At 37.4% G+C, this 21921-nt stretch overlaps 1 protein-coding gene across 2 annotated transcripts in view; it reads left to right on the forward strand.

The window, feature by feature from the left end:
- Positions 1–21921, forward strand: part of kcnt2.S (potassium channel, sodium activated subfamily T, member 2 S homeolog) — a 209442-nt gene that overhangs the window by 140126 nt on the left and 47395 nt on the right. For both annotated transcript variants that reach the window (XM_041561573.1, XM_041561574.1), the window contains exons 15-21: positions 1838–1987; positions 3115–3344; positions 3943–4159; positions 9906–10011; positions 14105–14277; positions 16435–16506; positions 21237–21371. In XM_041561573.1, coding sequence (XP_041417507.1) covers positions 1838–1987; positions 3115–3344; positions 3943–4159; positions 9906–10011; positions 14105–14277; positions 16435–16506; positions 21237–21371 — 1083 coding nt within the window. The remainder of the gene's footprint in view (positions 1–1837; positions 1988–3114; positions 3345–3942; positions 4160–9905; positions 10012–14104; positions 14278–16434; positions 16507–21236; positions 21372–21921) is intronic.

The following is a 21921-nucleotide window of genomic DNA, read 5'->3' on the forward strand; positions in this document are numbered from 1 at the left end:
TGAGATCATTTCTAAAATTATACTTTGCCATGATTTGTGATGTTTTCGTGTACAGGTTTTTGATGATGTTGCCATTTGTTACCATGTAATTGTTTTCTATGTTTTGCAAACCTAATATTTCCACTATGCACCACCTATGATTTGAGAAATAGCAAGCCGACAAGCTACAATTGTGGATAGGAGCTTGAAAAGCATATCTGCAGGCAATATTCTTGTCAGACCTGCTGAACAAGCACCAGTCACAGTCAGAGCTTGCCAGTGTCTGACAAGGAAACACAATACATTCAGGTTGAAGAAAACTGCTAAAGATAGACTAACATTGGCCATTCATAATTTAAGGTGTGAATAATAATGTTCTTGGAAGATGATCTTTGCTTGTCTGAGTTCTGTGACTTTTGGTGGCATAGATATAGTTAGAAGAAAAGCTTCTGTGATCTGTTTTCCTCAAACATTTTGTTCATGTACTGAAAAAAATTCCGAGTATGAAGGTTCAGTTACATTTTTCACTATCCCCTTCTCGGCAACTGTCTCTCTTAATGCAGGGGTCAGGTGTCTGAATTTGATTGACGGTTAGGTCTAAAAGAGCCGGGGGGGGGGGGGTACTGTTGCCTAGAAGTATCACCAGAAATCCTGTCTCATTACATGCAGGGTTTGTGCCAACATCGTTTATTTTGTTAGATTTTGTTTGGGCTGGAGCCAGCTATTTGAGGGAGTTTATTTTCTAAGAAAGGAGGTCCTAAAAGTTATATTACAATTAATGTTCAATCAAAATGTGATGTGTCTGCTCGCAAGTGCCTTTTCTACAAAGGAAGTAACCCTAACCGTGACAGTCTACTCACATACAGTAGTTTAGATCATTAATCCTTTGTACTTATCAATATTGATAAGTCATTTGCCAGTTTGCTGCCCAGTTTTTCAATCTAAACATATTGGTCTGCATTTTGCTTAACATAAGTTTATTGCTAGTCCATGTGCATTTATTTCCTGTCTGGGATTGTTGAGGATAGCATCATGTGATACATGACTAGTGACATTACATGACTCAGGCATCTTCTATTATTTACTCCATTCAAAAGTAAAATATAATGTGTGGCAATATCACTGGAATAATAACAGCACCAACATGAAATAGAAAACCTTTTATCCTGAAGTATTTTTACATTCAGTAAGTAAAGTGACATCAACTACGCTGGCAAATAAATTTGCGAAACTGCATCGAAAATTTGCTGTCAAAAAATCCGTTGCAACAGAAAAATTTGGGCACATGCCAGAAGTCGCTTGCATGATTATTTATTAAACCCAGAGGATCGAAAAGTCCGAATCTGACCTGTCAAGGTTGCATATAAGTCCCAATGATTTTTTGATTTTTTGATTTGTGCAGTGGGTTTTGTGCAATACACTGAAGCTTTCAGAGTTTCCGGGTGAGAAATCCAAAAAATCATTATAATTGAATCAAAAATCCAAAAAAAACGTAAAAAACCCAAGCGGATTTGATCTGAGTTTGTAGCAGAAAATTTTGAGATAAATTTGGACTTTGATAAATACCCCCCTATTAGTCACCCACCATAGATGTTAAACAAGCCACATCAGCAACCCTCTGTAGACTGAAAAAGGCCTGCCTACCCCCAGCTGTGACAAACAGGACTCCCCCGCCACATAACAGTTTACCTTCTGTACCTCGAAGCAAAGGTTTGTTAGCTGGGTCATTCGTTTTCCTTGTTGTTGGGGTTTTCAAATGTCATTAACACATGCCTTTTCTTTACCTTTACATTTAACTGTATTTTTACTATGTACTTTTGGTCTGATTTAAAATCCTTCTGTTGTTTCTATGTTTCAGGGAAGGACAACAGTCCCCAGAACAATGGCAGAAAATGTATGGTAGATGCTCGGGAAATGAGGTTTACCATATCAAAATGGAAGAGAGTATTTTTTTTGCTGAATACGAAGGGAAAAGTTTCACATATGCCTCATTCCATGCACACAAAAAGTACGTTCAATAACTGCATGGTGAAAATCTATGAAACTGTGATTTTTCTTACGTATGGGTATTATCACCACAATATTCATAGACCTTTCTCAATCAGCTGGCTGTCAACCAGTAGATATAAATACTGTGTAAGGCACACAGTCACAAAAGTACAGTTGAGGACTAAAGGTCACCGTAGACGTTAAGATTTTTTTCTCCCTAACAAACAATTTTAGTGATCTGACAAATCCGTGAAATGATCATGAGGTTAGCGGGCAATGAAGTGCATGTAATCGATTGTTAGGTTACCAAATTTTCATTGTTCACAGTGAAATCTATCCATTGTCTAATTGTTTGCAGGGCCAAGCAGGCAGCTAGCCACAGTTTGCTTCAACTAGACAATATTGCTTGAAATGGTCTTTTTAGTTAATGGACAAATCATACATTTAAACAATAGTTTCAGGATAAGCTTGGTCTTAAGGTCCCCATAGACGCAAAGATTTTTAGCGAAGTCCGACCAATACTTCGAAATTATCGTGCGGTTAGTGGGATTCGAAAAATAGTACATCTTACGATTTTTTCGGCTGACATCTGTCAGAAAATTAATCGGCCAGGTTAAAAAATCTTTATCAGTCCCAGTGCAAACTATCGATGTTTGCAGGGCCAAGCAGGCAGCTACCCTTTGTTTTCCTGGCAAATGTTCTTTTTAGTTGATGAACAATTCGTATGATCGTACAATCGTTTCAAGATGACGATCGGATCTTTTAAAAATCTTTACATCTATGGCCAGCTTTATTATAACAAAAGATCTTTTAAAAATCTTAATGTCTATGGCCACTTTCACAGGCTGGAGCTCATATGCTGGGTTGCATAAGTATACTGTATGATATACATATTGTGATCTGCTTAAAATAAAGCAAGTAGAAGATGCTCATAGCTAGATGGCTTGCAGGCAAGAGTTGACAGGACAGAGGTCAGCATTGATTTCTCAAAACAATGAGCAAGGACTGCAACCAGAACGCAGGACAAAATCCAGGCTAGATAATGCTGTATATCTCACCAAATATACTGTACTAAAGTATATATAATATTAAGACTATATACCTTAATAAGTGGAACTAAATTCTGATAATATTATCATCACTTAGGTTTGGCGTCTGCCTTACCGGTGTTAGAAGAGAAGATAACAAGAATATTTTGCTGAACCCAGGGCCAAGATACATCATGAATGCCACCGACACTTGCTTTTATATTCATGTCACAAAAGAGGAGAATTCTGCTTTCAAAATGCAAGATCATCTTGACAAGTTCAGCAAATACAAGTCGTCTTACCACGGACCATCCAGACTACCTGTACATAGTATAATTGCAAGTATGGGTAGGTACATATAGTATAAAATTATAGTACTCTAGTCATTTTGAAGCTTGACAGATTATTTTCCTTTTGCTAGTAGGTTTTCTAGTATCGGTAAAAACATTAACCCTGGCTTACAGATGACATGCAAAGGCTGAATGTTAGTTGAATCAAATAATTACAATTTTTCAAATTGATTTTTTCTTTTATCTGTAATAGGAAGACAGTGCCTTGTACTTGAACTTGATCCTAAATAACACAATTAACTGTTATTGGAGGCAAAGCAATACTGTTGGGTTTATTTTGTGTTTAACTGATTTTTGTAGTAGACTTGAAGGGATCCTGTCATGCTTTTTATGATGTCGTTTTTATTTCTAAATGACATTATTTACACTGCAAATAATTCCCTCTACCATATAAAATTTTATTCCTAACTGACTTGTAATATTGGTGTGTAGTCCGTCATCTCGGGTCATGTTGCCTGATCCTGTGCTTTCAGAAACAGCCAGCACTTTAGGATGGAACTGCTTTTATTAACATCAATGCACTACAAATACACAGTCTATTTTATGGAAATAATAGATCTAAATATTTTTTTGCCTACAATGGTATCTTCCTGTAGGTACGGTGGCAATAGATCTGCAAGACACAACATGCCATTCCTCCAGTGGCCCAACATTAACTCTTCCTTCAGAATGCAGTAAAGAAGGAAGGAGACCCAGTATAGCCCCTGTGCTAGAAGTAGCTGACAATGCCTCTATACAGCCATGCGATCTTCTTAGTGACCAATCAGAAGATGAAACCAACCCTGAAGACGATGAATGTTCTGAAGCTAAAGAGTACGTATGGATTCTTCAGTATAGCAGAAATATCACAGAAAAAAAAAATCATGAAGCTCAAAAAAGCTTACAATTGAAATGGGACATAAAGAAGCAATGCAGATATAGATCATAACTAAATACCATAATATTTACATGGTATTGTACCTGTCATGGTTAGCCAACACCCTGTATTACACATAGTGGCCCATTTACTAACAATCAAATTGCGTTTTTGTCCACAAATTTTGAAAAATGTGTATTTCTACAACAGCTTTAATAATTCGAGATTAATTGAAAAAAAAAACACACACAAACCTTTAAGACAAAACTTCACCATTTAAAAGTTGTCAAGGTGTTATAAAAGCCAATGGGAGCTGCTCTGATCCTATTGGACCCCTTTAATTCAATTCGGATTTTCAGATTTTGTACCGGATGGTTCAGCATTTTTCTTTGTTGGCACTTTTTATTTGCGCATCTTTTAAAAAAATTCAGTGACAATTGTTGTTTTAGAGTTTGCGAGTTTAGTTGTGTTTCAAAAACTTCTAAAACCACTAAAATACAACCTTTAATAAATAGGCCTTAGCAAAACAAGTTGAACTTTTGACATTCTGACTGCTTCCCCCTAAAAAATTGTATTCTTCTAATGAAAAAGTTGCAAAAATTATAAATGTAAAAAAAAGTTGTATTCTCTGAATTTTAAATAATTTTCAGCCCTCTTTCCAAAATGTACTAATATATTGATAGAGAACACTTGGCTTTGATCTGCTTAACACTTTTATCCTATTTAACTGACTGGTGCAGCTATCCTTTATCTGTACCAATGTCAAGAAAATATGTTCCAGGTCCCGAGCATTCTGGATAACAGGTCCCATACTTGTACAGGGTTAGAACAAATATATATAGTTCATGGCAACCATTCCCCAGAAGCAATGCCTTTCCCTTTTTTCACACATATATGTAAGCAAGCGACATGAACATCTTGAGCTAGCATTTACAATTATTGATATAAACCATGTTGATGTTGGTTCTCCCACTTCCTACCTCTGAATCCAGGAATCTGCACCAATTTAAAGACAATTTGTTGTTTGAAAATGTATTTTGAATACCCCAATATCTCTGCTTCACTGTTCTTCAAAACTAAAGTACATGGTTAGAATTCCATTTATCTCCTCCAGCTATAGTTAGATCAGAACAATCTGCTTCAGAGTCAGAAAGTCATATATACAGGTATATATTCATACCAGCCATTTTCCTCTTTACACATATAAGTAAGTGGGTAGAGCACATAGAGCTTTTGTGCTACAGTACCAAATCTGTACAATTGCTGATACAAACCAGGTCAGTGTTGGTCCCCCCACTTCCTTCCTCTTCATACAGAAACTTTATTAAGTCCAATAAAATAATAATGTAAAACTCTTATCCCACAGCTATTTATATATTCATACTCCAGTCCCTATTAGTGAATAGTGCTTGTTTCCTTAAAAACTGGAGGGCAACTCATTGGCCATTTGAATTTACATTCATGTAAGACATTGAAATCAAATATACAAGGCTGCTCTTGGTCTCCATAGATTCATAGCTCGGTAGTGCAATAGGGGAAAAGCAACTTTTAACCAACACACCAAACAAGCAGCTAAAATTTTCTACTTATCTTGTGCTACAGGAAAAAATGAGGTTTGAGAATTTCTAGGATTCTCCAAATGGAAAAATCAATACAGTGATGGATAATGGCAGGATGTCCTAACTACTTAATTTTATGATGGGAAGGAATAAGAGGATATCAAGGCCCCAGTATCACAAGGAATCAATCACATTTTGGGGATCATTTATCAAAATCTGTTTATTTTTTCAGATTTTTTTTTTAAAAAAAATCTGACCAAACTAGAATCCGCGATGTGACCATATTTATTAATAAAAACACAATTTAATTGGATCAGGGACAAACTCGATAAAATCAAGTGAAAATCTGATTTGTACGTTTTTTTTCTGAGTTTTTTCTGAATCGTACAATTTTTTTTCGGGCTTTTGCCTGAAAAGTCCGAAATAGTCAGAATGTCGGGCTAATTCCCACACAGACCACAGTACCTTCCAAATAGAATAGGGACCTCTCCCATTGACTTATATACAATCTCTGAGATGCCGGATTTTCGAATTCTGACTTTTTCGAATTCTAACTTTAAATCTCGAAAAATTTGATTTTTTTTCTACTAAAAATTCTGATTTTATTGTAAAAAAGAACAAATTTTTCAAAGTTTTGGCATTTTGACTTTAATAAAAAACATACAGTAATAATAAATGGATCAAACAAACATTAAAAAACTGTTCTTTTTGGACTATAAAATGTAGCTACCCTCTTTAATACCAACATGCAACAGACTTTCTGATTTGTTTAAGATTCCTAATAGTAGTCCATAGTACTTCTAATAATGTTGTCCACTTAAACACATGAAAAAATTGATTAACATTGTATGGTTATTACATTTTATGGGGCAAATTCACTACCCTCAGAAAATTCACCAGCGACGGCTACGATCACAGTGCAACACTTCGCCAGGCGTAGATTCTCCAGGACAACACTAATTCACTAAAGTCTGAAGTTGCGTCCAGGGCGCAGAATGCTGGCGAAGTTGCACTAGCATTACTGCGCCAAGCAAAGTGAAGTTACGCTAGCGCATGCCTATTTGCATATGGCGGGAAGTTAAAGTTCAATGGACGAATACATTACACTACACAAGCCCGGGAAACCTTAACAAAATAAAATAAAATTGTTATATTGCCCTACACATGAGCCCAGTGTATAGTTTATGTGTATGTGCCATATGTTAGGAAATGCAGGGGGAAATCCGGTTACCCCAAAAAATAATTACGCTATTTTTCAGCCTATCTTTGCGATTTAGAAAAATTTCCAACTATTTTTTAGGAGCTCCCATCTACTCTATTGCACTTTGCCTGGTCTGATGTGGCGAAGGCAAGTCTGATCGCAAGAGGTAACATTCAGTAAAATCGACATCTTAGTGAATTTGCGTAGTTACGTCCATTCGCCAGAGCACAAAATGGCCAGGCGTAAGGGAGTGAAATACCGCTAGAGTCTCCTTCGCTAGCAAAGTTACGTCAGCAACCGCTATTGGAGAATCGGCAAAGTACAGAAATTACGTCACGCTGGCGAATTTTCGCTGCCTTAGTCACTGCGCCTTTTAGTAAATTTGCCCCTATTTGTGCAGTAACCTTGAGAATATTTCATTGAGGAATAAATCACGGTAAAAGAAAATGGCACTTATTCCATTGCAATAATTGGTAGTTTTAGGACCTTAATGGTTTTCTTGGTTACAAGCAGGGGGTTAAAAATGCGCATTCCCACTTGCAATGTTTTTCATACTCTCTAATGGGGAATGTATTTCCTATGACAGGTGCTCATGCAGGGATTGTTTGGGAATGTTCAGTTCTTTCTCTCAAAGATTTGAGATGGCAACTACAGCAGAAATTAAATATAGCTTTGTGTGAGGCACATACTGTAGCTTCTATATACGTTCTATAAGTTTGTATCTCATTTGTTAATATACTGTATATTTTATTTTACAACTTTTTGTATGATATGTAGATAAAAAGACAGCGGAATATACCTATCAATTTAAATCTATTTTGCCTCATTAACCCATTGCCTTATAATATTATACTGGGACTTAGTAACAGGGTGTAATATGCAAAGCAAGTCAACGGCTGTGGCAAACTGCTACAGTGATTCTGGCACGCCCCAAAATTTTTTTGATGCGGTTGATTTGCCGTCAGTGAATTTTCAACGCAGTTTCGCAAATTTGATTTTTAACGCAATTCCCTATGGAATGATAAGAGATGGGCTTCAGATGTCCCTATATCTTTGCCAGTCCCCTCTGTCTTTACTTTTATTCATACATTTCTTTTCTTTTTTTTCAGCATATGAAAATGTTCATAATGAACAAAAAAATGGCAATTTTCATCATGAATTGTTCGTTAGCATTCATTCGTTCCATACATAATTTGAAACTATTTTCAGATAGTTTTAAAAATCTACAACTGAGCTTTTGATAAAATTGTATTAAATGGTCTAGAAAATGCAATCAGCAGGAGAGATTATCACTGGGGTGCCCAAATTGCTGTGTTTCTAGCTTAAAATTGCATTAAGAGAATTTTGTTTTCTCTCCTGCTGTTGCAGAAGTTTAGCATCATTTTTAACAGCTATAAGGCTATGCAGTGCAACGTCCATTAAGCCCTTGAGGTCACATGCATACCTGCTCTGAACACAAGGAAAACTTCTTCTTTCAAGAATAAAGGGCTGTATCTCCCCCATTTGTACGCAGTGGGATGCCTTTTAGTGAGTTGTTGCAGAAAACAATTAAAGCTTTAAGATACAGTTTATATCTTGGCAAAATGTGTAACATTTAAATGAAAAATTATACTTCAGCTGAATTCTTAGGAGGGTATTAAGTTCTAAAACTCTATTATGGTTAAATGTTGCCTAAAATAATTCAGTGATGAATCACTACATAATATTTATTTTCCCTCAGGTACACATAAATAAATAAACCACTTACTTTAAAAACTGCAAAACACACCAATGCTGCGATTTAGCTTTTGTAAACTAAACAACTGTGCAAGTGCCAAAGGGCAGGAATGCAGAGTTTTGAAATATTAAGATTCTGTCTATATTATAATTTAAAGGAGAGCTAAAAGCAACTATGACTAGAAATGATGCATTTTATATTCTGAACTTACTGCACCAGTCTAGACGTTCGCATCCCTATGAATTATGCCTTCAAACTTGTAGACAGGAGCTCCATATTTTGGATTTTGTCAAGAGTAGTGATCAGGGTGTCATGTAGGGTGTCTCAGCAAATTTCATTGAACTCCGCCAATTCGCCAATTGGAAAGTTTCACGTGTGACAATAAATGGTGCTTGGTAGACAGAAATGTTGCGCTGTACACAACAAAGTTGCCCATAGACTGTAATGTATTTTGCTACAAAAATGTTGCCACAACAAAAATTCGCCCATTGTCTTTACAATTTTTTCATTGTTTTTCAAATTTTCTTGTAGGTTTGCAAATTTGTCTGCAAAACATGACAGTTTGCTCATCAGCAAACTGCACTGGTTTCGGTGCTGCCATATAGAAACTGATTTAATTTATAATTAGCCTTGTGTTGTGAATTTTCTATATAATATATATCTCAGTATATTGTAAGCCCGTTCCTAAGCTGACAGCAAATATAAGTTTAATTGATAATGGGGGTGTAGTTGCATAATTGAAGGCAAAGATCCTCAGTGCTAAAAGATTAGGATTGCCTTGGGCTGGTGCAACAACATCTTGGGTTAGTTAAGTGCTGTACTCATTTACCTGCATATAAGTAGGATTCAAGTTTCTTATCTGCTTTACAAGTAAAACCTTCCTTAGTGCAACAATTTTAGATATGGCAAATGCCTGGAAAATGTAAATAAATACTTTGACTGGGAAGAAAGTCAATACAATGGTATCTACCACATCTGACTCTTGCATCTGGGAACATTGTAGCAATAAGTAAATCACCCTCAGTTCAGTCTGCTAAACCACCCTCAGTTCAGTCAGTGATGGGTGTAAAGAAAAGCCGGGATTGTTTCACTCCAATCAAAGTGCTGCTGTAAAAGGTTTGTACAGATGTCGGGTAACAGTAAAATGTATATTACAGTTTTACAGAGAAGTAATTAGAAGTAATAGAATGCCTGAAAACTCACTAAATTACTTTTTCATTGTTTAGATATCTCAAAGGATATCCACCTAATTCCCCATACATCGGGAGCTCCCCTACATTTTGCCACTTACTGCAAGAAAAGGTTCCTTTTTGCTGTCTACGTTTGGACCAGGTAATGTCTAGGTGGACTCTGTAGAAGTGTGTCTCTTTAAAAATCTTCTCCTAAATTTTATTAGCCCACACATCACTAAATTGTGTTATAGCATGGTTACTTTTCTGCAAACTGGGATGGTGTGCGTTACTTTCTTTAATTTTTGTATTCCTGTTATGAGTCTGAACATTAATATATAGCATGAAGCCTTTATGGGGTGTTCTCATATCAGGTATAACATTATTTGCCAACCTGGTATCTAGTGATGTGGAGGTGAACAAAAATCGACCAGCACCAAGGGTTGCCACCTTTTCATACAATTTGTACTGGCTGGTGGTGGGGGTGGGAACAAAAAGGGACGGGCTGTGATGAAAAAGGGGCAGGCCATGACAAAAAGTGAGCAGAGCCACGTCACAGCGATGGCCAGAAGGAGGAGAAAAGTTTCCAGCAAATTGGGGACAGGCCAATGGATTTTTGTTAAGGGAATTACAAATTTGCTGGCAACTACATTGCAACTACAACACAACCCTACCCTCACCCTCAGCTGGAGCTGCTGGTGTTGGAAGGAAAATATGATGTGATTGGTGTGGCCGAAACATGGCTGAATGAGTCGCATGACTGGGCAGTAAATATCAGTGGCTATACTTTGTTTCGGAGGGAATAGAGGCAATAGAAAAGGAGGAGGGGGATGTCTGTATGTTAGGCAGGATTTAAAAGCTCATATAAAGGAGGAGGTTATGTTAGAAAATGAGGGGGCAGAAGTCGTATGGGTGGAGTTCTTCACCAATTGTAAAGAATCCAGCAAATTAATTGTAGGCGTATGCTATAGACCCCCTAATGTAAGTGAGGAGGAAGAGACAAAGCTCCTAATGCAAATAGAAAAGGCTGCTAGTTTAGGTAAAGTAATGATAATGGGGGATTTTAATTACCCAGATATTGACTGGAGCAACGGTACTGCCAGATCAGTTAATGGGAACAAGTTTATAAACTTATTGCACAACAATTTTTTAGCACAGGTTGTTGAGGAGCCTACCACAAAAAATGCTATTCTTGATTTAGTGATCTGAAATGACCCAGAACTTATAGCAAATGTGCAAGTCATTGAACCCCTGGGTAATAGTGACCATAATGTTATATCTTTTAATGTCTGGTGCAAAAAACAAAAATATACTGGGGCAACAAAAACCATGAATTTTGGAAAAGCTAATTTTAGTGCCTTGAGGGCTGCCCTACAGAGCATTGATTGGGGCATTAGGTTTTCAGCTAAAAACACAGAACAGAAATGGTTGTCCTTTAAAATGATATTAAATCATTACTGTTCTCAATTTATTCCCTTAAGGACTAAACGTAGAAGCTCTAAGAATCATCCTGTGTGGCTTAGTACAGAAGTAAAGAAGTTAATGGGAAAGAAGAGAAAGGCATTTAAAAACTACAAATCTGTAGGGACAGAAGCTGCATTTAATGAATATAAACACTGTAATAAATGTTGTAAATCAGCAATCCGGAAGGCTAAGAAAAGAAATGAAGAGTTAATTGCGGTGGAGGTGAAAACTAACCCTAAAAAGTTTTTTAAATATATTAATAGTAAAAAGATGCAGGTTAAGAGTGTTGCTCCCTTAAATAATGGTACCAGTATGGTTGTTGTAACAGATACAGATAAGGCAAATGTGTTAAATCAGTTCTTTTCTTCAGTGTATACAATAGAGGAGTCTGGGTTCACAGGCTCACTTAATAACTGAACGAATTATTCAGCTCAATCTAGTCAGTGGCTGACTCAGGATATGATTCAAAAAGCTTTAATAAAAACTAATGTAAACAAGGCTCCAGGGCCTGATGGCATACACCCCCAGGTTCTAAGAGAGCTTAGTTCAGTTTTAGATCAGCCCTTATTTCTGATTTTCTCAGATTCAATGTCATCTGGTATGGTGCCTATGGATTGGAGAAAAGCTGATGTTATTCCAATATTTAAAAAGGGATTACGATCTCAGCCTGACAATTATAGGCCAGTAAGCTTGACATCTGTGGTGGGCAAATTATTTGAAGGCTTGTTAAGGGATCACATTCAAAATTTTGTCCTAATGAATGGCATTATGAGCAACAATCAGCATGGCTTTATGAAGGATAGGTCATGTCAGACGAATTTGATTGCATTTTATGATGTGGTAAGTAAGAATCTGGACAGTGGGGGGGCAGTAGATGTGATCTATTTGGATTTTGCCAAAGCGTTTGATACTGTGCCCCACAAACGACTGCTTTATAAACTAAGGTCTATTGGGCTTAATGAAGTCGTTTGCACGTGGATAGGAAACTGGCTACAGGATCGGGTACAGAGGGTGGTTGTTAATGGGACATTCTCTACTTGGAGTAAGTTTCTTAGTGGGGTTCCCCAGGGCTCAGTATTGGGTCCACTTTTATTTAACTTGTTAATTAATGACTTAGGGGAGGGTGTTGTAAGTAATGTATCGGTGTTTGCAGATGACACAAAATTATCCAGCCCAATTAATTCCATCCAGGATGTGGCATCCTTGCAACATGATCTTGACAAACTGGCAATCTGGGCAGCTAAGTGGCAAATGAGATTCAATGTTGATAAATGTAAAGTCATGCACCTGGGATGTAAAAATATCCAAGCCACTTATACCCTTAATGGGACTGCACTAGGCAAATCCATTATGGAAAAGGACCTTGGAGTCCTTGTAGATGATAAACTTGGCTGTAGCAAGCAATGCCAGTCGGCAGCATCAAGGGCAAATAAGGTCTTGAGCTGTATTAAAAGGGGCATAGAGTCAAGGGAGGAGGGGGTCATTCTTCCACTGTATAGAGCACTGGTAAGGCCCCATCTAGAATATGCGATACAGATTTGGTCTCCATCACTCAAACAGGACACTATTGAATTAGAGAGGGTACAGAGAAGGGCAACTAAGCTGGTAAAAGGTATTGAAAATCTTAGCTATGAGGAAAGACTGGCCAAATTGGGGATATTCACGCTGGAGAAGAGGCGCTTAAGGGGTGATATGATGACTATGTATAACTATATAAGGGGATCATATAATAATCTCTCTAATGATTTATTTACCAGTAGTTCTTTCCAGCTGACACGAGGTCACCCATTCCGATTAGAAGAAAAGAGGTTCCGCCTAAATATTCGGAAGGGGTTTTTTACAGTGAAGATGTGGAATTCTCTCCCTGAATCAGTTGTACAGGCTGATACATTAGATAGCTTTAAGAAGGGGTTGGATAGCTTTTTAGCAAGTGAGGGAATACAGAGTTATGGGAAATAGCTCATAGTCCAAGTTGATCCAGGGACTAGTCCGATTGCCATTTTGGAGTCAGGAAGGAATTTTTCCCCCTCTGAGGCAAATTGGAGAGGCTTCAGATGGGTTTTTTGCCTTCCTCTGGATCAACTGGCAGATAGGTAGTTAAAAAAAAAGAGGTTGAACTTGATGGACATGTGTCTTTTTTCAATCTTACTTACTATGTTACTATGTTACTATGTTACTATGACCCTAAGCTGAGCCCTCCCAACAAGAGCCCTAACTGACCTGGTAGGACAACTCTATAAATAGACCCGAACTGCCATCTCTGATTTGAAGGGTGTGGGGCAGGTGCACACCTACAATTGGAGAGTGCCGGAGGCAGTAGCCAGCAATGTAAGTTTGCAGGCAGGGCGAGTGGAAAGAAGAGCTCAACCAGAGCTCGCCAACAACCCGCCAATCTTCTTTTTAGGGCCAGCCCACACATCACTACTAGTGTCCCATAGAAAACAAATGTTAACTAGTAGACAAGTAAATGCTTCCTGCTGATTGATTGCTATGGATTGCTATAAACTAGAACTGATGCAAACATTGCTTTGTAGTTTGCTTCTCTTCGATACACAGAACATACATTTTCATATATTCTGTTAAGTAAAAGAAATCTTTATATGGGTCTACCATGTCATTGTATATAATGTTAATTCTGTTTTTGCTTCACTAGTTTAATATGAATATGCAAACTGAAATGTTAAGAAAGTGTGTCAGAATTGCTAACAATTGCTTTTGATACACATTTTTAGACTCATGGCTGTTTCAGGATTTAAGTACTTGTATAATGTATGTGTCTCCCTGTGTTTTAGGGTTGCCAGCATAACTATTATGAAGATGCAAGAGCATATGGCTTTAAGAATAAAATAATCATTGTTGCTGCAGAGACAGCAGGCAATGGATTGTATAATTTTATTGTTCCTCTCAGAGCTTACTACAGACCAAAGAAGGAGCTTAATCCAATCATATTGCTTCTAGATAACCCGTAAGTGTTCTCTTATTCAAATATGCATGGCCATATCTGTGGGATACGTACCACACTTTGGAATAGAATATCGTTATGGACCTCAGTAATAACTATTAGGACATTTTTTCCCACCTGCTAGATTTTCTAAGGGCATTGGCACTCAGAGCTGTAAGCTCTGCTGCTCTCAACCTGCGTATTTTTGCAGGCTAGGAGAAGCCGAGCTGCTCCATGCCCTTACATTGTTCTAAGATTCTTTCTCCTGCATGGAGACAGCAGGGCAGAAGTGAAGGTCAGCCCAAATATGTGAGCCGACCTCCGCTTCATGTGTGTGCATGCAGGAGAAAAAGGCTTCGATCAATGGAACTGGGGCATGGAGCAGATCCGCTTCTCTCAGCCTGCAAAAATAAGCAGGCTGTGAGCAGCAGAGCCTACAATTCCAGGTGCCCACAGCTGACTGCCCCATTGTTATGTTGCAGTTCTCTTCCCCCAGTACTATCTGACCCAGCTAGGTCTTGCTCAAAGAGCAAGCTATGCCTTTTAAGACACTGCAGTGTTACAACTGTCAATGGGATTACATCCAGCACAGAGGTAAATATATTGGAAATCTTCCATATTTGCACACAAATGGCAAACTCTTCACTGATTAAGGCCTTCAAACTTGCTAACACTCACTATCAGTACATAAAATAGAAAAGGAGTTAGAAGAAGTTTTCAAACTCCTGTTTTAAACTCTGGTGTTTTAACTACACTTGAGCCCCCAGTTATATCTATTTATTATTAGTCCAGAAGCAAACTGGATGCTAAAAGTTCAAAAAGGTAATGCAGGAGAGATATACTTGCGTGCAAATGCAGTAGTATACCCCACATTAAATTTTCTCTTCAAAATTATCTTTTTGTGTGGCCAGGTTTTGTGCTAGATCCAGAGTTGGCCAGTAACATTTTTCACAACTTTGCAATCTGTTCCAGTGTAAGAAATATTATGACCTTGTGCTTCCTCATTGAGGCTTAAGCTATGATTACATTGCATCTGGCCTCTTGGGGTATATTATAACTCAGATGGGTAATTAGGATTCTGCTGTAGGTGCATGAGCATATGTGCACTGCACTAAGAATAATGTAAGGCTGTTGATTACTATAGGATGGATTTGAAACAGAGTGGCAGTAAAACAGTTAAAGTTATTTTTATAGATTTAAAAATTCTAGCCCCTTACAGGATTTGTTCATATGTTAAAGCATAGAATGGGTCCAGAGACTAATGTATTTTGTTACATCAAATACAATTATATCTGAGAATTTATTTTATTAAATAAAGCACATACTATATTATAATGACTAATTAAATATTTACTGGGGATAAGCATGGGAATTTTAGTTTAAAATTGAGTACATTGTACTTTCTACAGCATCTGCAGTGTTACAGGTCACCTAATTGTGTTCTTTCTCATTAACCAAATAGCATCATATATCTCTGTGCTTGTTAAGATTTCTGTTTCTGCAGACCTTTGGATTTCAGTGAATTATATGAATACTATCCACTGTTTATTAACCTATTGACTTTTGTTTTGAATTAGGTTTGTGCAAATGACTATCATTTGTTTGCAAAATAATTATATACCTTTGAATGTTTCTATTAAATCAAGCTTAGTACAGGGGGATCCCAGGTCCTGCAGAGTTAGAGTCAGACTATGACCTCCAATGGTGCTTGTGATGAGATTAAATGGGTATAACCAGTTTTATCATTGTTATAATAATCCCACAATGGGATGGACATTTTGCTTAATTCTTTACACAATACACTAGACATAACTAAAGTTATGGCTCAAAGCAGGTAAAATACAAACTACTGAAAATATCTTGTGTTTTCTAATTGCCTTTAAAGATAGTGGTTATACAAGAGAATATCTAATAAATACATTCCCATGTGAAATTAAGCAATGATAAGAAATGTATTTGTTTCAATATTTTGTTTAAAAGGCCCTTAATCAGTTGACAGCACTTTTCGGCTGTATTTTCTATGAGCATGTAAAGATAAGTGTGCTCTCTTTTGAATGTCTAACCATGTGTGGAAATCTAATTTGGATGTACAGTATGTTAGTAGTGAATACCCAGTTTTGGGATTTCTTATATGTAACATTAGCATCTATATCCATTTTTTCTTGTAATTCTTATGCATAGGCCAGATTTGCATTTTCTGGATGCAATCTGTTGGTTTCCAATGGTCTACTACATGGTGGGCTGTATTGACAAGTAGGTAAAATTGTTTTAATCTGTAAAAAGTGTTGTGGTACTGTGCTTGTGTTTACATTGTGGTCAATATTCATATATGGTCTATCCACAAGACTCTTTATCAATAATAATAATAATACCTATCTATATTTTTAAAGGGTCAGAAACATAAAAAATATATGCTTTCCCAAAATTCACTCTGTCTGCATTTCCAATAATTCTTCAATACTTATAGAAAACACAACATTTTCAAAAAAAAATGTTCAGCTCTTTTTAACCATTAGTTTTACCTTTGCCCAACACACTTACATTTTACATTAGTAATAATAATAATGATAATAATAATAGTAAACATCATATAAGGGCATTATAAATATTGACTGCATGTAATACATTTGTCATTAACTGTATTAGTTTTGGAAATTGTGCCGCATGATTTCTGTGACTGTGAAGCTGATGACTTCTCTGGTAGAATAAACATCTAGACTAGTATATCCCTTTCTATAGATTACGTTTGCAGAGGGATATTAACATGATAAAGAATGGCTTCTAAAGCTGGAAAAGTATCTACAGGGTAAAACATATTAAGATATTACATAAAGAATGCATGTGTTTATTTATATAGCCCTCTTATGCTACCGCGAGAAATATAGAACTGATTTCCTTCCTTGTGGTTCTACAGGAGTAGGTGTCTCTGCTATATGGGAGAGCAGGTACACTATAAAATAGAGTGCCTCCACCCAGGGTCAGGACAGATGGAGCTGTAATTGCCTTCCCAGGGAACTTCTCTGATCCACAATAACACAAAGAGGAAAGATTGAAAGGTTTAGTTGCAAAACAGTACAACTTTAAAAAAAAATGCAGCTATAAGACTCTCTTTAAAGTTTCTCTTAGATGGCTGCTGATCAGTAAATGCTTCCAAATAATAATTCCAACCCAGGGGTAGCAATGCCTGCCTTTGATGAATAATCCCCACTCAAGGCGGATTTCACAGGGGTTCCACTCCAAGGATCTCTCTATCCCTGAGCCTAACCAGGGATAGAGAGTCCCTAAGCCAGCAACCTTGTCACTACAGGTCACTAACCCTGCTGGTCTCCTTATTGGAGCCTCTGGCTGCTAACTAAATAACTCCTGATCCTGTTTTTCACTCCTAGAGTGACTATAAAAGAACTGCCCTTGTACTTACTTCACCTATTCAATGTGAGGGGGCCTATCAGCTCCCAGCAGGAGTAGTCAGGACCAAGGAGGAAGCTTAGGGCTAAAGTCCAAGTTCGTGGTATCCGAAAAGGGGTCAAGCATAAGCGTAGTCAAGATTAGGCAATTGTTCACAAGGCAGGCAGATAGGTAGCGGAGTCAAGGTTCAGGCAGGGTCAGAAGTCCAGGAATCAATAACAGACAAATTATAATGCACCAGGAATGTTCCAAACAAAACCTATTATCGGGCATTGACCCGGCGTCCTGGGTGTTCTTATATTTTGAATTTGGCACTGGGACGTCAATGCGCTGGCGCCAGGACCCACGCGCTGACCATGGGTGCTGCTATCTTGGATTTGCCGTGGCCAGGAACAGGAGCTTCGCGGATCGCTCCTGACATTCTGGAACCTTCCTTTGTTCCAGGCTCTATGAGGCACCACTGTACTTTCTCCAGCAAGTGTCCAGCCCAAAGAGACTGAGCACATGGGACCTTTCCCTTTTATAAAATAGAATAGTGACATCTACTGGCCAGCCACTGAACTGCCAGCAGAATACTTTCACACAGGAAAAGGAAACAGCTTCCCTTCTATAACTGAGGACCCAATCTAGCTGACTAAGTTATGAACAGAGGAGCAAAGGGCCTAAATGTTGGCAAAACCTTACCCTCCTACATTTATGTAGCTCTTGGATGAACATGTGCAAAGAGCAACAGACTTAAGTATTTTTTTGCCACAAAGGAGATGTTAAGTAGCTGGGATTAGAAGGTCATGGGTAGGAAAGGAAGGGGTTACAATCTTTTTGTTCTGCTTTATGAAGTGGCAGTTCTTAGAGCTGCTCAAAAGCACTGTCACACGTAGGATTTCGTGCCAATCATGTGCTAAGAGAAATCAAATCTGACACTGTAGACTGCCTAGATGTTCTATACAATTACTTTTTTAGTAATATCTATGCTTTTGTTAACCAGGCAAATAATAATATCTTTAGCACAAAGGTCTTGTTTTTTTTTTCCTACATGAAATAAATAAATGTCTCCAAATATGCAAAATCAAGATGCCATCAAGCATAAAGCAATAATAACTTTTCATGTTCTTATTTGTATGATGTCATTTATGACACAGCAAATTTCCTGTATCAGTGTTTCAATTAGTGAAAATAAAATACAACATAGACAATAAATGTGACCTGAGTGGTATCCAGCATACTATTGAGGAAGCATTTTCAGCACTTTCTGTACTGTATCTCAGCATTCAGAAGTTTAATAATAACCAACATTACAATGTGAAGAATTTTATATATATAGCCACAAAGCTCCACAGCATGATGAAACCTCCACCAAATTTGACAGTAGGTAGCAGGTGTTTTTCTCATCAGTCCAAAGCACTTTGGGGCAAATTCACTAACTGGCGAAAATTCGCCAGCGATGGCTTTGCACACATCGCAACACTTCGCCAGGCGTAAATTTGCCTGGACAACGCTAATTGACGAAGATCCAAAGTTGCGCACAGGGTACAGAATGCTGGCAAAGTTGCGCTAGCGAAATTACACTCAGCAGTTCGAAGTTACGCTAGCGTTGGCCAATTTGCATATGGTGTGCAGTCTTAATTACAATGGCCGTATATGCTGCAGCAAATACATTACACTACACAAGGCCAGGGAACCTTAATAACATTATATAGAGGTGTTATATTGCCCTACACATCAAATTATCAAATGTAGGGGGGAAGGAGGGTACCCCCAAAATTTTTTTTGATATGTTTCAGCCTATCACCCTGTAGAAAGGAAAAGAAACCAGCGTTTTTTGGGACTTAGAAAAATTGCACTTCGCCTGGTCTGAGGTGGCGAAGGCAAGTCTGGCGATAGAGGTAATGAGTAACAAAAATTCGCCTGACGTTAGAGTGCGAAGTTGCGCCAGAGTCTATCTCCTTGGAGAAATTACTATTAGTAAATCAGCAAAGTGACGAAATTACATCACACTGCAAATTTTCGCCAGCGTAAGTCATTTCCCTTTTGTTCCAAAATTACTGTGGCTTGTCTAAATGAGCTTTTGCATGCAACAAGCGACTCTGTTTGTGGCGTGAGTGCAGAAAGGGCTTTTCTCATTTTTGCGCAGCCAGTTTTTCACATTTGATTTAATCTCATACAAGTGAATGCTGCTTCACTAAAAATATTTGTTCAGAAAACATCCCAGTACTCAGGTGTTCCTGGGAAATGAAAGACATACCACTGTTATCTTTTTTTGTTGAAAGTGGAGTCAATTATTATGCAGGCTGAGAGGGATTCCCAAAAGTTTTCATATGTATATATAATCCAGCCCCTGTAAAATTAATGCAACCTTTGGCTGCTATTGGATGCCAGATAAGTATTTCATTGGCATCTGAACTGGAGGAAAAATGCACGAATAGGTTAAAACCACCAGATTTTCCACACTTTGCACCCTGCCCTGTCCTTTCTGGGTTGCTGCAGGACTCTACCAGTGTTTGACAGTGCTATATTCATCATGAGGGATCTGCATGGGGTAACATGTTCTGAAAGTCAGTCTGTGTAGAGATTTAATAGTATTTGTTTTATTTCATAACGTATCAACTTTACATTCATAAAAGAACACCGCTATATATTTCATTATATCTTAGTTGGGATTAAGTACAAGGTACTGTGATATTATAGAATTAATAGTGAATGGAGGGCACACCGAAACTTTCAAAAAGTAATAAGAGGTGCAGGAACAAATGTTACCCCCTACTGAAGGTAACCTATACCAATGAATTTTATCCGTATGTTCGCACACTCAAAACAGACACAATTTAGAGAAAGAGTGGTTCAAAAAATGGTTTTTACTTTTATGCAGAGAAAAATATTTTACATGAACAACGCCATACAACACATGGCATCATTTATACAATATTAAAAATCCCCTTGACAAAGGCCTTGGTGCCGAAACGTTGGGGCCATTCTCATTTTTCTGGGAGGTGTATCCGCTCCTTGTTGATATCTTGCTTGCTATGTATAATCAATGGGTGGTTGATATTGTATGCTATTTTTAATATTATAGAAATTATGCCATGTGTTGTATGGCGTTGTTCATGTAAAATATTTTTCTCTGCATAAAAGTAAAAACCATTTTTTTGAACCACTCTTTCTCTAAATTGTGTCTGTTTTGAGTGTGCGAACATACGGATAAAATGTACTGTGATATTATTACAGAAAAAAGAATTAAAAAAGTGATTTGTTTAAAATGGAGTCTATGGGAAATGGTTGTCCCATAATTCTGAACTTTCTGGATAATGGGTTTCCAGATAACAGATTCCATACCTGTAATAGCATTTATAAGATGCAAAAATATGCCTTTCTTGTATTTTTATTCATTTTTTATACTGATTTTTGTGCCTGTGGCAGGATTTGTTTTTTACAATAATCGGTGTCTTTTTTTTTTTTGTTCTTAATGTGTCACTTATCTCTACTGGTATTTACATCTCTACAAGCAGGGTGTCATCATTTAAATATTTTTCCATGGTTCACTTTGCAAGATACCTGTTAACATCATTTTGTATTTTCAAAAGCTTAGATAACTTGCTAAAATGCGGAGTGACATTTGCAGCCAATATGGTTGTTGTTGACAAGGAGAGCACAATGAGCGCTGAGGAAGACTACATGGCTGATGCCAAGACAATAGTTAATGTGCAGACACTTTTCAGGTGGGTAATTGTTAATGTTATGTGCATGTATCAAGTAAATAGTAACTATATCGGCATAGAATAAATTGTTAGGCTTATAATTGGTATTAGCCATATCTATCTATCTGACTGTCTGTCTATCATCTATCGGTTGTCTATTTTTTTTCTTGTTTTCACCCAGGTTGCTTTATGTATATTTATCACAGTCTTGTACAGTATATTGCAAATGTCATATATCATGTTGCTGGTGTTTCTTTAAATGATTGTGCTAATAGTCCATTGACCGTTTGATTTCCAGGAAGCCTACAAAGCTATGGAACAAGGACTGATGCTGGTTTTGCCTTGCAACACAAATATTCTTAGGCTGATCTCAGGGGTGAAGCATAATACAGTCTATGTATATATAGTATAGGTGAAACTCTCTTTGGATTCTTTGGCCTATTTATTTAATAATGTGCATTGCTAAATTAATTCGATCTCTATAGCTCTAGATATTATGTTTGTCTAATAAATAATCCAAGCCACCCTTAAAAACATTAATAGAATCTGCCATCTCAACCACCATAATCTC

The sequence above is a fragment of the Xenopus laevis genome, chromosome 4S (genome assembly GCF_017654675.1).
Source record: "Xenopus laevis strain J_2021 chromosome 4S, Xenopus_laevis_v10.1, whole genome shotgun sequence".
NCBI lineage: Eukaryota > Metazoa > Chordata > Amphibia > Anura > Pipidae > Xenopus > Xenopus laevis.